The sequence below is a fragment of the Rattus rattus genome, chromosome 6 (genome assembly GCF_011064425.1).
Source record: "Rattus rattus isolate New Zealand chromosome 6, Rrattus_CSIRO_v1, whole genome shotgun sequence".
Taxonomy (NCBI): domain Eukaryota; kingdom Metazoa; phylum Chordata; class Mammalia; order Rodentia; family Muridae; genus Rattus; species Rattus rattus.
In genome coordinates, this window is record NC_046159.1 from 19,981,283 (window position 1) to 19,998,621 (window position 17,339).

At 48.2% G+C, this 17,339-nt stretch overlaps 1 protein-coding gene across 1 annotated transcript in view; it reads right to left on the reverse strand.

The window, feature by feature from the left end:
* Nucleotides 1-7,667, reverse strand: part of Tspan11 (tetraspanin 11) — a 38,318-nt gene extending 30,651 nt beyond the window's left edge. Inside the window, exon 1 of the mRNA XM_032905607.1 lies at nucleotides 7,584-7,667. Within this exon, the coding sequence (XP_032761498.1) occupies nucleotides 7,584-7,667 (84 nt within the window). The remainder of the gene's footprint in view (nucleotides 1-7,583) is intronic.
* Between the last annotated feature and the right edge of the window lie 9,672 nt (nucleotides 7,668-17,339).

Genomic DNA, 17,339 nt, shown 5'->3' on the forward strand with positions numbered 1-17,339 from the left:
CACGGAGCCACTCAGAAGCTGAATTTTTTTTTAAATTAAAAAAAATTGTTAAAATTTAACACATAAAGTAATGCATTTGGGATCCAGGGCTGAAGTCTGCCTGCACACTATGGGCAAAGAACACGTCCAGGTAAGTCTCCATGTTTTCTCCACATCCTCAGAGTCCTGGCTGCACAATCACTGAGGAGCTATGAAAAACCAGGGCTGGAGCCCGGGTCAATCAGCACCCCTGGGAGGAAGACCCAGGCAGGGACCTTTTAGAAAGATCCCAGGTGCCCCTTTGAGACTCACAGCACAGATCTAAGCGTCCTACCCTCTCCCCAGTAGGTGGCGCTGTGTGAAGTTCCATAGAACAGTTGGCCTGTGAAACTTCTCAAAGTCCTGTCTCCTCCCCTAAGAATGACTTAGGTTCGGGGCTTGAGCAGAGTGCTTTCTTTGCCCAGTACTTGCAGATCCTGCAAAATATCAGGTCTGATAGGGAAGCTGGGTCTCCAGCCGCAGCACAGGATCTGAAAGTGCCTAATCACGGCCTAGAAGACAAGTTTATGCTGGGTCTGATAATCCAAAGAAAGCAAGAGACTGACACGAATCAATGGTTCTGAAGGTTCCAACTAGTAGAGAAGGTGGCTACTGGGGACTAGCACTAGCTATGTAACTAGCCTTGAGGAGCAGGAGGGTCTTTATCACCTCCTTCAGAGACTTTGATTTGTTATATAGGACTCGGTCACCTCCACCTCTGAACGAGAAGTAAAAGGGTTCATTACTGGGATGGGTCACCAGGTGTCACAGGAGGGCAGAAGCCAGAAGGACTGGGCTAAGTCCTTATGGTTGTATGACTAACTGTGTGGGGGTGGGGCAACTTCTTTAAGTCCCAGTGTCTTTATCTGCTGACTGGACCACTGGGCAGGGACTGTGGGGTAGAGCGCTGACCCCAGATCCGGTTTCCTCAGCCGTTTGCATCAGCTTGGTGTCAGGTCTTTGTAGGACAGAGATGGTTTTCTGTCCAATAGTAGCTGGATTTCTTGCCACGGCCTGTAGCCAGTGCACCAGAAAACACTCTCTCTGTGTGTGTGTGTGTGTGTGTGTGTGTGTGTGTGTGTGTGTGTGTGTGTGTGTGTGTCAGGTATCAGGATTTCACAGGTAGGGTTTCTTTGCTGGATTACACAGGAAGCTATGGGACTTTTAAGAAGGACGCCCTGGGCTGGGTTTGTCGCCCCCTGTAATGGGTCGCCTGTGGTGTGGAAAAGCAAGAAACACAGGGTGAAGGGCCATGTGTCAGGGGTGCTGGGGCAGAGCAGGGCTGCTTACTACCTGCTCTGTGGTATTCTGGAAATGTTTGGGGTCAGGTAGAAGGGCTGGCCCACTCAGGACCATGCTCCTCATTCCTGAATGCTTCCTGGGTAGCCTCCATGATGCCAACATCACTCATGTACCCAACAGCCTTTGTGGGGGCACCGATGCCTCTCTGTGACATCCGCATGCTGATTCCACCTGCTGTGAGACCCACCTTCTTATCCTCACTGTATGGTCCACCCTGGCTCCTGTCCCAGATCATCCCTCAGCTCTCCCTCTAAGGCGGGTGAGCTGGGCCCCTTACTGATCTGCGTACCACTCCCCCAAACAGAGCCCAGACTCTCCTCATTTTCCTGGAGGCCTTTAAACATTTGCTTCACTCGGTTAGTTTTCCTTCTTTTATACGCTGGCTCTAACGGCCTCTTAAGAGTCCACTCTTTATCTTTTATTCTATTCTATTTCATCGTCTTATGTGCGGTACGATACGTATGTGGGGGTGTGCATATTTGCTACAGTCAGTGTCTCTTGTTCGCTACTGCCCACACCAGGCTAACTGGCCCTCTGGCTTCAGGGGATCCTCCTGTCTCTGTCTCCCGCTCTTGGTGCAGGAGGGATGAGATTGCAGACCGTGCTCTCTTGTGGTTGGTTTGACATGGGTTCTGGGGATTCGAACTCAGGGCTTCACGCTTGCATGGCAAGTGCTTTGACATCTCCTGATCAATCTCCTAAGCCCATGGCTGCAGCTCTCGAACTCACTGCGAGTGCTTCTGAAGTAAAGCTGGGCCAGTGAACAAGACTGTACACTTGGTCAAGGTGATAGGGGCTAGATGCCTGGTGCGACATATATGATCGTGGTGACATATATGACACATGATATATTGACAGCGTGAATCCGGACACACTGTACCCCCACTCATCCCTCCTTCCTCCGCATCCTTCTTATGCTAACTATTCTCTTTATTCCAGCAAACTTCCTCCAAGCCCGTTACAAGTGTGCACCTATTTCCAGTTCTGCAGGAGGGCCCTGCACTCTTGTTTTCTGGTAGCACTCTACCCACCTCCTCCTGGCATTCAGGAGCTTAGGTGAGGGACTGTGACCACATCAGCCTCTGTCTGCAAGACCCCTGATTCCTGGCCATTTTTCTTGTAGAGGGGTGACCTGCACCTCAGACGGCAGTGGTATTTTCCCCCAGCCCACTAGGAAGCTCCGAGGAGGGCCTAGGGGAACGCTGTATAGAACATTAATCCAATGCTTTATCGTTCGGTGTTTGCACAGATGCCCACTGAAAAGCATTAATGCTAAGTCGGCCAGAGCCCCTGCCCTCAGGTTATGAGGTGACATGGAAAGACCCTGACTTTAACTACCAGAGTCTGGTTTGGAAAGCAGATGTAACTGGAGGTTAGGACCAGGTTGCCTGGTCTGAACTAAGGTCAGTCTCTTTGGATACCTGGATGTCTTTCTCTTTGGGAGGCATGCTGGGATGGAACCCAGGACCTTGCACACACTAAGCAAGTGCTCTGCCTCCAGCCCTGCCACAGCCCTGGTTAGGCCACCTTTAAAGCACAAATCCCCACCTCCTGTCTGTAGTCAGCTGGACTCTTGTGTGCATCTTCAGTTCTCACAGCACTGGTTGAGTCCAGTGCTGACAGGAGGACCAGTGGCACTCCTGTACTGCTTGAGGCTGGAGCCTCCTAGATCGTAGAGGGATGACAGGAAGTTGCTCTGCAGGATGCTAATGGGCAGCACTTCTCAAATACCAGGTAGGCATCTCTCCCAGCCCTGCCATTGGCTGTTGGCCCAATTCTGTGGGAGCAAGCTTGTAGGGGTGGTCTTGTTCCATGCAGATCCAGGGTGGCATTCCACCTGCAGGCATGTTCCTCATGCTTTTAAATCTCTACTGATGAAATGAATGCACGGGGTCTCTGACTGTCTCATCTTGAACCTCATCTACCCTGATATATGCAAAATCACAGGGTCGGAACTGGGACAGATGGTCACATCACTGGCTCGCCTCTCAAAGGCAGTTCAGAAGCCAGAAGAAACCTTGTTTGGAGCAAACCTTGCTGTCCTCTCTACCAGCACCAAGCCTTGTCTCTATCATTATGCTCCTTACGGGTTTGTTTTACTGGATAAACGGAGTGTCTCCATTTTAGCTTCTTAATCTTCATTTACCCTGGATTACTGTGGAGAGTGCTAGGGTACAGGGTAATATTCTTAGGGAAGGAAGAGAAGAACCATGGAAGGAGGGAGGGAACGAGGGAAGAAGGAAGAAAGGAAATAAAAAGAAATTTTCATTGTTTAGAGGGAGGAATTAGGGTCCAGGCCAAAGTGACATTTTTTATGGTCACACAACTGGCTACTGATAGAGTGGCACAGAGATCCAGGAATCAAGCCTCCCCATTTGATGCTGTTGCATTGGGAGATGAGAACAAGTCACCCCAAACAGGGCCCCGATGCCAGACTCAAGGGACAATTCCACCCAAGACCCAAACAGCTACATCACTGACGCGTCCTCCCTGGAGTACAGGAAATGGCTTTCTCATAGCTGCCTGATGAACCACCCTTCAGTCAGCCTTCCACTCTGAGGCCCTGAGGGACTGGGCAGGTGTAAGTGACTGGTTCTCAAGTGAGGGTCTAAAGAGGGGGTGTTCTCCAACCTCCCCTGCCGGTGGTGCTCAAGTCTTCCATGTTTCTGCACCCAGTCTTTAGCCTGAGTCAGTCTCTCTCTCTCTCTCTCTCTCTCTCTCTCTCTCTCTCTCTCTCTCTCTCTCTCTCTCTCTCTCTCTCTCTCTCTCGTTGAACCTGGAGCTAGCCCAAAGCCAGAAAGCTCAGGGATCTGATCCTCTTGTTTCCAGCCTGCCTCCCTGGCTGGCTTTGCACACAAATGCTGTATACTTAAACTCAGGTCCTCTGGCCTGCCCAGCAAGTGCTCTCCCTCACTTGGACATCTCAGTTGCCTATGTTTCTCTAAATGGGGTCCCCAATTGTAGCACCAAAGCCTGGGTGGCCCCTCAAGGCAGGACAGGCTGTGAGCTGAGGTAGCATTCCCAGGCTCCTCCCATAGCCTGGCAGAGCTTCTGGGAGGTTGGGGATGTTTTGATTATTGACACAGCCAAGCAGCTAATTAAAATAATAAATTAGAGAACAGAGGGATGATGGGAGCTGTTTAAGGAAGGGGAGGAGGGGAAAAAAAGTGTCTCTTTGGCAGCTACACAGAAAAACTGGGCATGTTTGCTTCTCAGGGTCACCCAGGAGGTATGTCAATGGTGGCATCTGTGATCCCTGGCCAGAACTAATCCAAGGAGGCCTGGGGGAGGGGTGATGTGGGGTGGGGGTGGGGAGCTCTTGAGTCCTGGTCAGGGAGAGAGGGTGGGGTCTGCTTTGCTTTTCTCAGATGAGGGAATGTGACCCACTCAGGACTGTGACCTGCATGCAATAATGGCAGTGCTATTGACAAAACTGAAAGGTCTCAGAGGGCATCACGCCCCATACAGGCAAGGTTAGCTTCAAGAGCAATGTTTCCTGTGAACAGTCCTTGTTTGCCGTGCAGGTCATGATGCCAGAAGCTCTGAGTGCCCTGCCAGGAATGGAGGAAGCTGCTGAAGAAATGATGGTCACCCATTCATCCGATTGCATTAACAGCAGGGCATTAACAATTGTTCTAGAAATCACACAATAGCAAGTTCTAATTCTTACAGTTCTAAATATGTGTGTGTGCGTGCATGTGAAAGTGAATTGTCTAGCAGCTGGATTGTTGTGGTGGTTTGATAAAAATGTCTCCCATAGTGAGTGGGTGGGGGAGCACCTTCAAAGAATCAGGGGGATGGGGGATGGGATAGGAGGTTGCCAGAGGGGAAACCAGGAAAGGGGATAACATTTGAAATGTAAATAAAGAAAATATCCAATAAAAAGAAAGAATGTCTCCCATAAGTGCATCTGTTTGAATACTTGTTCCTCAGTTAGTGGAACTATTTAGGAAGGATTAGGAGGTGTGGCCTTGTTGGAGGAGGTCTGCCACTGGGAGTGGGCTTTCAAAACTCATTTCAAAATGGATGGTCATTTCAAAAGCCCATCCATTCCCAGTTAGTTCTCTCTGCCTCATGCTTGAGGTTCAGGATGTGCACCCAGCTACTGCTCCAGCACTGTGCCTGTCTGCCTGCTGCCCTGCTCCCCACCATGATGGGCATAGACTCACCCTCTGAAGCTGTAAGTCCCAAATAAACTCTTTGTCTGTAAGTTCCCTTGCTCATATTGTCTATTCCAAGCAATGGAAACATAACCAAGACAACTGTCAAGGACTGAACTTGGTGAGCCAGGTCCCCGTCTACACAATAAGAGTACTAGTGACACAGAGGGCTGGGGTTGAATGGAGGGTCACTGGGGTGTCTGTGCAGTCTTTCAGTGCTGACCCATGACCACCAGGCTGGCATCCTGGGCACTTTGCTCCATGCTGGCTTTTGGCAGAGCCCTGCAGTGTGGGTCCACACTCAAGAGACAGTTTGCACTGGTGTAGCAGAGCTTTGTGTTTTACTGGTGGTTGGGCTGTGCTCTGTGTCAGTTTCTATATTGGAGGGGCAGTGGGCAGCAGACTGGAGGATGTGGAAAGACACTCCTCTCCCATTGCCTGCATTGTAGTTCTTCAGGGAAGGCAAAGCCATGGTGACCCCATGGGAGGCATGCAGACACTTCTTTGTCTTTTGACCAGGTTCAGGTAAGTCACAACAACTGGACTTTGGGACATGTCTCCAATAGGAGGGGACCTTCTCTGGGAGAGGAGTTTGCTCCATTAATATTTTCTCTCTGGTTAATTCTGCTCAATTTGAGAGACCTGAGCATGACCCCTGATCATGGACTTCTCGGTCTAGAACTTCGAGTAACAACCTACTGGTTAATGCCTCTGTGGACTGCAGCACACTGTCCTGGCCACCCTAGGAAACCTGAATGTAAGATGTGTGGAAGTCATCGTTTGATACTTGTCAATCTCTGGAGATTACTTGGAGTGGACACAGGAGACATGTAGGGTCAGGAGAAAACGTCTTAAAAAACAAAAACTTGACCCAGACATGTGGCGACTCATGCCTGTATCCCGGCTGAGGTTGAGAGGATTACCACAAGTCTGGGGACAGCCTGGGCTACGGTATGAGACCTTGTCTCAGAAAACAAACAAACAAAAAACTTAAAAGAAACCCATAACCTTAAAAAACATCCAAAAAAGGAAGAGAGGGAAAGAGGGAGGAGGGATAAAGGGAGGTAAGGAGAGAGGGAGGGAGGGAGGTAAGGAGAGAGGGAGGGAGGGGGGAATGCACGCTTAGCAAGAATTCTAAACACTGATTTATCTGGGGTTAAATCTATGCATGTGGCCCAGTTGTCAGTCCTCAGCCCCAGAGCTTAATAACCCAGGATCTGTACCCCTGGGCCTCCCTGTTCCAGAAAACTCTTTCCTGGGAAGATCAGAGCAAGTTGTTTTATTTTTTACTCACAGCAACTTTGCAAAAACCATATTTAAGCAAACACTGTGCCTATCGTTTTAACAGACAGTGTCTGATGCTGTCAGATTTTCTATGCTTTGAAACCTATCCTGAGCTGCTATCTTGGCCAGGAAGGAGCTTGGGGCCAATGGTTCCTTGGTTCTCTGGTTCCTCTGTGTTTCAGGGTATGGTGTGTGTGTGTGTGTGTGTGTGTGTGTGTGTGTGTTGGGGGAAGGGGGTGATCCCTTACCTGGTTGATACCTGGAGGCTAGCCCTGTCTCATCAGGATGTTGTTTGGGGGACATTTTCAGGCTTATCATCTTAATGATAATTAAGGTATCATCTTAATAAATGAATTGGAATAAAAGGCAACATCTCTACTGGCCATCTGGGGATTAATTGTATTGTGTTCCTAATCAGCCAGGTCAATCACCTTGGAGAGCAGAGGCCACACTGCTGTGGGGAACTTGTGTCAAGTGCCACAGAGACCATCCCTCAGTGCAGCCGAGATTGGGGCAATGCCAGAGGGTTTCAGTGGGGGAAGGGAGGCATCATTTCGGCAGTCAGGATAACATGGGCATGATGGGCTAGTGGCAGGGAAGATAGATAGACCACACAGTTCAGTCTCGATGTGGTGTCCTGGACTCCATGAGAGCTGCAGCCTGGATTCCTCCCACCTTCATAGCCAGGGCAGGGCTGACTTTGAGCAGCAGGCAGGATGGTGGTCATCAGCTTGGGAGAAGTCCACCTTGGCAGTGACTCAAAAGTGCATATGGCCAGACTGTGGGTGTGGGGAGGGGTGTGTCGTAGCCTGCACTTACCCAGAAGAAGAAGTTGAAGATAAACAGCAGGTACTTCAGGTGGGCCAGCAGCCAGTCATCCTGCTCTGTCTTGCAGTGCGCCATGGCGGCTGGGCCTGTGGAAGACGTAAACATGTTGAGTAGGGGACACCACAGGGGTCCTTGGTGTTCTTCCCACCCCAGCACCTGAAAGGCTTAATCAGTCAGTGTTTCCCAGTGGGTCGAGGCTGAAGCTCTCAATGTACATGTGCAACTTGGACCCTAGATCTTCTGGATCTCAGTTTTGTTATTATGATGCAAGGCTAACGCACAGGTGTCTAGAGTCCTTTTGTCCTCCCCTGTCGCAGAAAATACTTCTTGTCCATGCACATGCATATGTACACATGCTTTCTCATGCATACTCACACATTTGGCAAAGCTGCAGGATCTCTGACCTGTGCCTGTGTCACTGTGCGCAAGCATCTATCTGGAAGGGACCTTGATCTCTCAGGGCCACCTCACGTGTCCCCAACTCCCAGCTCCCAGAGGAGGAAGCAGGTCCAGTTGGCTAGTGGCTCTGCCAGAAGATGTTGGGAGACTTCATGCTGATGGCGAGCTTCAAGTCCCCACTGTGTGCTGTGGGCGAGTCAATGCCTTCCCACCCAGCATCCTCACCTGGATGCCCAGATGATAGCTTTGCTGTGGGATACTCAGAAAGACCCATGGGATCCTCTGGGTTCGGGGTCTAATAGGCTTAGGCACATAGTGTGTGCTCGGTAAATGAGAGCCTCATTCCATCGTCATCCCCAGATGCCCCATCTCTGACTCAGCACCAACTTATCTTGTTCTGACCCCTGGGTGGATGGCCCAAGAGCCGAGAAATCAGTGGGGCTGCCACAGGCCCCTGGGCATTGACCCTCTTTGCTTCTCCTCTCTTTCTGTGAGGTCTGGTGGGGGTGGCAGGCAAACAGTATGAGAGCAAAGTGAGCAGAGAATTCCTGGCACTTGATTTGTAGACCAGGCTGGCCTTGAACTCACAGAAATTTGCTTGCCTGAGTGCTGGGATGAAATATGTGTGCCACCACATCCAGCTTCAGATAAGTTTTTTGAAGGTATTGTTTTTTGTGGGGAAAGGGGTTCCCTTGTACTTGGAAAGAATATGGAACAGTTTTTAGAGGTCAGTGAGGTCAACTTGCTCCTGATTCTGTGCTAGCTTTTTCACTGGTTATTGGAGGTTTCCGCAGACTCCTGCATTGGTGCAAAATTTGTCAAGCTCCTTTCTAACTCTACTAATTTTCAGGTCATATATGTCCCAGCTATGTTATGGAGTACATACAGACTTGGAGCTGTGACATCATTCTGATAGATCAGTCCCACTGCCATTCAAAAGCATCATTCTTTATCTCTGACAAAGCCAGACACATCCTTAAAGTGAGAAAGGCTGTAGTCTTCTTCACCCCATCCTTCCGGTTGCCTGGTATGCTGGCGTTGCAGCTGAACTTCAAGTAGCCACTTTGTCTCCCAAACAAAAGAGCAACACAACATGTTCAAAGAGCTTGGGACTCAGATCATTTTGGAGCTGCTACCCTGTCCCTATGCTGGTCACTTCCAGTTTTAAGCCACATGTGCGAATACTTAATAAACCATACCTACTTCTGCTCTGCTCTGGTAGGGAAAACAGTGAAGACCAAGGCATGTGCGAGTGTTATGACCAGATCATGGGATCCCCTAAGAGACCACCAGGGACCACAACTCTGATGCAAGCACACAAGAGTCTTTATTCAAGCTTGAGCTTGGACCACAAACCTCCCAGACACAGCAGGATAGGAGAGTGGCCCCAAGGCCTAGGGAAATGGGGTTTATAAAGGGAAAAACTGCAAGTGGGGATTTCCAAGCCTGGGCATTAAATGATTGGGTAGAGAGTAAAGGAATGTTGGCCTTTAGACTGGTTCACAGCATCTGGTCAAACCACCAGGAGGGACCACACATCTAAAAGGAGCATCTTGATTTGGGAACGACTTATGTTTTCTTGGCCCACCCTGTTAGTATCATCTGGCCACAGCTGCTATGTCTATTTTGCAACTGCCAAGAACATTTCATGGGTTTTCTTTGACCTCAAGGGTAGGAGCCACGTCACTCTGAGGACAAGTTAACTTAAATGAAGTCTGAAAAACAAAATGGAGTTTATTCTGTAACTTTAATCCCTTCACTCCTTCCTTCTACTGGTAGCTTTGGAGGCAAGTCTTGAGCTCTTAGGGGTCTAAATTTTTCCTGCTAATTTGTTGAAAGTAAGACCTCATTACTATTAATTGAAGAGTTCCCAGTATCTGCCTCATAGATTGTAAAAGCTTGTTTAGAATACATGGTCCGAAGGTAAGGAGAAATAAAAGAATGACTAACAGTCCATGAGGGTGGAAACAAGAGTTGTTAACCAAGGGGAAGAATCAAATAATGAATGGTACCAACTTTTGGATTCTTCCCATTCTCTTTGGCGCCTGTCTAGGCTTTCCCTGACCTTAGCCAATGACTCACGGATAGCTCCAGAGTAGTTGACCTAGAAGCAGCACTCTTCATGTAAGGCAGCACATAGTTCTCCTTGTTGCAGGAACGCTAAGTCCAATCCCCGCCTGTTTTATAACACCACTCAGTTAAAGAATCTATGTTACACTCCAGATGGGAAATGGACCTTTCTAGCCACTGGATATCTTTATTTATGTCTGTATTTAAACTGTTTTTAATTCTTTTTCTGCATAGCTATCCCAGTGCTAGAATCAATGCTAAAGTCACTGATAGGTTCTCTCCTCTGTTTCATAAGGTCTCCCTCAATTTATCTTACTAAGGATCTCAGTATCATTTTTCTCTGAATAATAGGTTATGCAGGGCACTAATTGGACCAAGATACAGAACACATCTGGGGTAGAAGAATTAAGAACCTCCCCATTCACACAAGGGGTCAGTCCTATTGAACAGGCCACCATGCCTGGTCTGGGAGGATAATCCATTTGGAATGGACTATGGGAATGGTCCCATTGGAGAGGTGTTGATTTGACAAGAGGATTTTTCCCAGGCAGATGCCCTGTCCTGATGTGGTTGGGAGGTTGAAAGCCAGACCTTCCTGAGACCATCTATGTGCAGAATCCCTTTTAGAAATGTTGTATTCTGCTATTAACCTGATGCCTTCATAAAAGGGGGATTGTCTAACATTATAACAAAACCAACAAGAGGTAGTAAGTTTAGGCTAGGAAGCATACAGCATCAGGAAGGTGTTTACCATCGTTGACCAGAGAGGATCCGCTGATTTTGGTTGTTCAGGAGGGAGTTCTGGAACAGAGGGTCCCTGCAATTGGATAACTGGTGGTAAGGTAGTTGTCAGTCTAGAAGATGCTAGGACCAGTGTTGGTTTAGGGGATGCTAGAATCTGATTTGGGCCCACTGCTGCTGATGACTTGCCTTGTTAGGAGTTTGATTGTGAAGAGTAACCCGGGATTGTAACCCCGGATAATGTGGAGCCAGAGACCCCAAGAGTTCCCAACTTCCAATCGCTTGGCTTGTTTTCCCCGGTCAGTGAACCTGCGTAGAACTTTGGAGCTGTCCCCTTGTCAGGAAACTGTGGTGAGATCTTCTTTCAACACCCTCCATCCCCCATTTCCGGTGATGGATGTTGCACATCCCCAGGCAGCACAGTAGTACTGTTCCGGACCCCCACATTTGGTAGTTCTTTCTCATCCCTGAACATATATAAAAAGTCTCCCATCAGCATTTAGGATAAAAATCTTGAGTCTGTGGGGTGTTGGTCCATGAATTGTCAGCTTGCCAGCACAAATCAAAAATCAAGTCTGGGAACCAAGACGTCTTGATTGGACCTTTTGTACGGGCCGGTTGGTGGTGATAGCCAGTCACGGGATTTTCAATCACCCAGATTAAATCAAAAGGTTGGTGTGGGTTAGGGGCTGTATACAGTTAGCAGAGACAGTGGACTCAGGACTGACTGAATTTTAACTTGAAGGGGTTGGCGTAGTGCACCCAAGCAGTGATTCTGTCCACGTTGATGGCACTTAGTGTAGTCAGCAGGATGATGTGAGGTCCTTTCCACCTGGGTTCAAGCATGACTTGGAGAACTCTCCTCACATAGACCCAGTCTCCTGGTTGAAACTTGTCTAGTTCTGGAACAGGGCCTGCTTCATAGAGGGCACGTGATTTAGGCCAAACATATTTATGAGCCCATTGGGTTGCTCTGACCCTAAATATTAAATCATCCTCCTCCAGTTCTGCAATGGCTGCCGACTGCAGGTTGTGTGCAGTGGGGGTTGGGATACCTCGAAAGGGCTTAGTCTCATCTGGTAAGGAGAATTATAGGGCAAAGGAAAGGAGTATCTTCCAGTCCCTGCCAGTCTTACATCCATTTAGTTAAGGCCTCTTTTAATGTTCTATTCATTCTTTCTACCTGTCCTGAACTTTGGGGTCAGTATGCACAATGCAATTTCCAATCTGCCCCAATGAATTTCGTTACATCCTGACTTACCTTGGACACAAATGCTGGTCTATTATCTGACCCTATCATATGAGGAAATCCATTTCTGGGTAAGATAGCTTCCAGTAATTTCTTGACCACTATCTTTGCCGTCTCAGCCTTAGTTGGGAATTCCTCTGTCCATCTGGAGAAAGTGTCCACAAATATGAGCAGATACTTGTAGCTGTACCTTCCCGGCTTGATCTCTGTGAAATCAATTTCTCAGTGGGTCCCTGTCTCTTACCTTGCAGTTGGGAGCCTGGATGTTTGGGATTGCTGGGAGTATTGGTCAGTTGGCAAGCTCTATAGTTTTTCACTATATCCTCAAGAGTGCTCTTCTGTTCTTGAAAGTCACTTTGGATTGTTTGACTGCATCTGCCATTCATCTGATGCCCATGTGAGTAACTCTGTGGATTTTTCTGTAAATGGTTCTTGCTAAAGAGCTAGGTAGTATTAGCTTACCTTCAGTCGATCGCCTCCCACCCTCTAGACTCACGAACTGGTTTGTAGCCTATTTAATCTCTTCTCCTCTATACACCAGTTGCTCTGCAGATTGGGATTGGGTCATAGGTAGGACAGTGGCCCACACAGAGATGGCTGTTTCCTATAAGTCTACCTCCTTGGCAGCCTTGGAAGTCAGATTGTTACCTCCAGCTACTGGGCAATGTATGATTGCCATTTATTTCTGGCAGCCAGGGGGCTTTAAGGAGTTGTATAGTTTCATCTTTATTTTTGATAGCTTTTCCTTTTGCTAGGAGACCTCATTCCTGGTAAGTGGCTTCATACACACGAGCAGTCGCAAATGCATATCAGTTGTCCACGTAGATGTTAACAGCCAGTCCTTTTCCCGTGACGAGGGCCTGGGTTAGTGCTATCGGTTCAGCCTTTGGAGCTGAAGTGCCTGGAGGAAGAGACTGAGCCCAGATTACCCCTGTATCCGTTGCCACTGCTGCCCCTGTTCTCCTTTGACTCTCCTGGATGAAGCTGCTCCCATCTGTAAACCAGGTCCGCTCTGCCTCCAGTAGAGGAGAGTCCTTCAAATCAAGTCGGGTACCTTAGCCAGAACCTCACCACATTGATGGAGTGGGTAGTCCAAGTCAGGATCGGGTAGGAGAATCGAGGCATTTAGGGAAACAGGCTGCTGGAAAGTAACTTAGCCAGGGTTGTTTAGCAAAGTTGGATAATGAGTCATGTGGGCACTACTGAGCCAGCATCAGGAGGCTGCTTGAGGACCCCTTCAAATGCATGGGGAGTGGTCATGGTCAAATTCTGTCCCAAAGTTAATTTATCTGCGTCTTTAACCAACAGTGCCATGGCTACAATAATACACAGGTAAGGTTGCTATACTGCTACCACTGGGTCCAGTTTCCATGGCCCTAGTGTTTGGGTCATGACCCCTTTAGCTACCCCTCCATGCTCATCAACATACATGTGGAATGGCTTGGTGATACCTGGTAGCCCCTGGTGGTTTCATATAGAGGCCTAGCTGTCACAGCAAAACCTGGAATCCACAGTCTACAGAAGCCTACAGACCCCAAGAACTCTCCCACCTGTCGAGGAGTCGCACCTGGGGGCGGAGGTAGGAATACTGAGAACAAGCCTCCTTTCTTGCTCCTGAGAGTCATCATTGGCCTTTCTTCAGGATGTAACCGAGGTAGGTGACCTCAGTCTTGCAAGGCTGTTTTAGCTCGATACCCCATGTCCCCGAGAGTCTGTAGGAGTCTCTGAGTCCCTTTTTGGCAACTCTCTTTGGACTCTGGCACAATCAAAAGATCATGTACATATTGGAAAAGTGTAATATCCGGGTTGTTAGCCTGCTACTCACTCAGGTCCTCATGTAGAGCTTCATCAAAGGTGGTGGGTGAATTCTTGAAGCCGTGGGGAAGGGAAGTTGTCCATTGATGCCTTCCTCTGGGTTGTACCATTTAAAAGCATAGTATTCCTGACTCATAGGGGCTGGGGGTAAGCCAAGAAAGGCTTCTTTTAGATCAAGGACAGAACATCATTTTTGGTCCAGTGGTGATAACCTCAACAAAGTATAGGGGTTAGGCACTGTGGGGTGTATTTCCATCACCCTACAATTAACTTCCCATAGGTCTTAGACAGGATGGTAGTCATTAGAATTTGGCTTTTTTCCATTGGTAGTAGTGGAATATTCCAAGCTGACTGGCATGGCTTAAGGACTCCCAGAGTCAATAGTTTACAAATATAGGGTGTGATCCCCTTCTGTGCTTCCTGGAACATGTGATGCTGGCGGAATCCAGCTGAGTCAGCTCCTGGTTTAAGCTCAATAAATGCAGGAGGTCGAAGCTTTGCTAGGTCCATGCCCCCTGTTTCTGCCCATGCTTGGGGAAATTTCCTCAGCCAGACATCCAAGTCTTGTTCTGGGGAGGTTGGTGACCCATACAGTCTGTACTCAGTCTCAGTGGCCATGTTAAGGGTCAAAACCTGGATTGGATTACCTTCCTGATCCAGTAATTGGACTTCTTAAGGTTTAAAATAATTTTGAGCTCTCATCTTTACTAACAAATCTCTCCCCAGCAAGGGGTAGGGGGCATTCAGGGATGACCATAAATGAATGGGTTACTCCCCCCATTCCCAAGTCTATTGATCTTCAGGTAGTTCATGAATATTGTTTATCACCTGTGGCCCCTTGGACTCAGGACTTTTGGGAAGACATTGTCCCTTTGGCCTTCAGGAGTATCAAATGTTGAGCTCCATTATCCACCAAGAAGTCCAGGGTCTTCATCTCTGCTCTAAGGGTTACTCTTGGTTCAGGGAGGGGGTCAGAATGCCAACTCCCTCAGTCTTCTTCTCTCTCTCTCTCTCTGTGAACATGGCCTTAGCCTGTGGTTTCTTCTCTGAGCAGTCTGGAGCCCAATGACCTTCTTCCTTGTAGTAAGCACATTGATTCTTATCTAATGGTAGTCAGTGGCCTCCTTTAGACTCCTTCCCTCCAGCAATCTCTTGGAGTTGGTGTTTCCTTTCCACTGGATTTGAAGCATTGTTGACCAGAAGGACTCTGGCCAACTCTCTTATTCAATGTCTTTCCTGTCTCAACCACTTTTCTTCTATACGTTCTCTGTTATTGTATACTTTTTCTGCAATTTCCACTAGATCCCTCCACGACTTTTCTCCTAATCTTTCTTATCACTGTAACTTCTTCCTGATGTCTGGTGCTGACTGATAGATGAAAGCCAGGGTACCATGCCAGAATTCTCTGTTTTCTCAGGGTCTATGTGTGTATGGCTGCAGAGAGCCTCCACTTGAGAAATGCCACTGGACTTGCATCAGTTCCCTGCCTACCATCATAAACCTTAGCCAAATTAGTGGACTGCCTAGTGGCTGCTTTGAAACCTACCAACAGAGCCTGGTGAGAGACCTGGAGGCACCCCTCACCTTCAGCCATGATGAAGTCCCAGTTTGGTCTCCTAAAAGAAAATCCCTCATCAGTATTGGCTCTGTTCTGGGGTAGGATGTTGTTATTTCCTGGAATGTTTTTTGTGCTCCCTTTCTTCAGTAGTAAAAAGAACCTGCAAAAGCTGCTGACAATCATCCCAGGTGGCTGACGAGTAAAGAGAACAGTATCTGAGAGGTTCAAAAGATCTTTAGAGTTCTCAGAAAATTGGGCATTTTGTGTCCTCCAATTAGAGAGTTCGGCAGTGGTAAAGGGTCAGTAATGGTGAGATTGGTTCCCATGTTGGTCTGCTGGCCCTGCTGCTCATACAGTAAGAACAATGGAGTCTGCTTTCAGCCCTCCAGTCTCAGAGAACACAGTGCACCTACTCCTTGTTCCCTGCATGGGTCCCCCTTCTTCCCCAAGGCTGGTGCTGCCAGAACAGGTGCTGTGGCTGGAGCCAGCGCCTGTTGTTCCCCGTCACCCTGCGGCTCAGGTAGAGAGGGTCTGTAAGACAGAGGTGGAAAAATGATCCCCTGGGGTACTGTCCTGTAAGACAGGGTAGAGAGGAGCTATTGGTTTGGGCCTCTTGCTCGTCAGTCATCGGGGCCAGCACAGTTCCTGTTGACAAAGAGTCATTAGCAAGGGGGAAGGAGGAAAGTTTTAATCCAAGGTGGTGGGTTAGTAACTAAATCCTTCCAGACTATGATATAGGGGACTTGATCAGGGTGTCTACCAGCCTTTTGAAACACTTTATCTTCTACTGCCAACATCGTGGGGAGACGAAAGGTCGTCTCCGGTGGACATCCAACATCGAAAGCCAGCCACTCTGAGCTGTAATAAGTGGACATTTTCCCTTTCTTTACATCTACAGAGAGATAATGATCCCTAACTTCCTTAAAATTAGTCAGAATAAGATTGAGGGGCTGAGAGACAGTCTGACCCATGGTATCCATCACAGTCCAATGCAAATGAAGACCAAACCACACAGGAGACAGAACAGACAGACAGACATGTGCAAAATAGCTGCTCTGCAACTGAAAACAAAAATGAATCCAAAACCTTGGATTCACAGATTCTTGCCTTGGAAACCAAAGCTGGCATGGGGAGGAAAGTGATTGGCAGTGGGGCTCTCCATTGTGAGGAAGGTGGGGAAGTGAAGGCAGAAACTTCAAACAGCCAGTTGTACCACATCCACAGTCAAGAGCAGAATTTTCACATGCTCACTTTCTGGCTTACTTGTGCTCAGCCTAATTTCTTCACTCTTACATAGTCCAGGACTCTTTGACTAGGGAACGGTAGACAGTAGACTGGTTCTTCCCACATCAACTAAATGAATTAAATAATTCCCAACAGACATGCTCTCAGGTCAACCCCAGGTAGACAATCCCTCCTCAGGCGATTCTAGGTTGTGCCCAGCTGACAATAAGGATAACCACCACATAGGGTCTTGCTATGTAGCCTAGTCTAGCCTGGAATTCACAATCCTCCTGCCTCTGCCTTCTTGACGGAGGCATCACAGATGTGTCTCGCCGTTTCCATAGCAACCTCTGATGCCGAACCACAAGCAAACATCTGAGTATCAAAGAGATGACTGTCCCATACACCCCATGATTCAACAAGCTGCTGTCCTCTTTGTCCTCTGAGAGACCAAGAATCCTAAACAACTTTACTCCCTGCCTACCTAGAGGCACCAAGGCTCAGATAGGTCCCATCCCGGAAAGGTCTGTCCTAATCTGTTATCTGCAAGCTAGTTTTGCTACATCAGAGGGCTGTAAAGATGCCATAGCCAGGGCTATAGTTCAGGGCTTCAGAAAGGGATTAGGCCTTTCCACAGCCTTAGCTACTGGTGGATGCTAATAGGCTGATTGTTGCCTATGCTAGGTAGGGA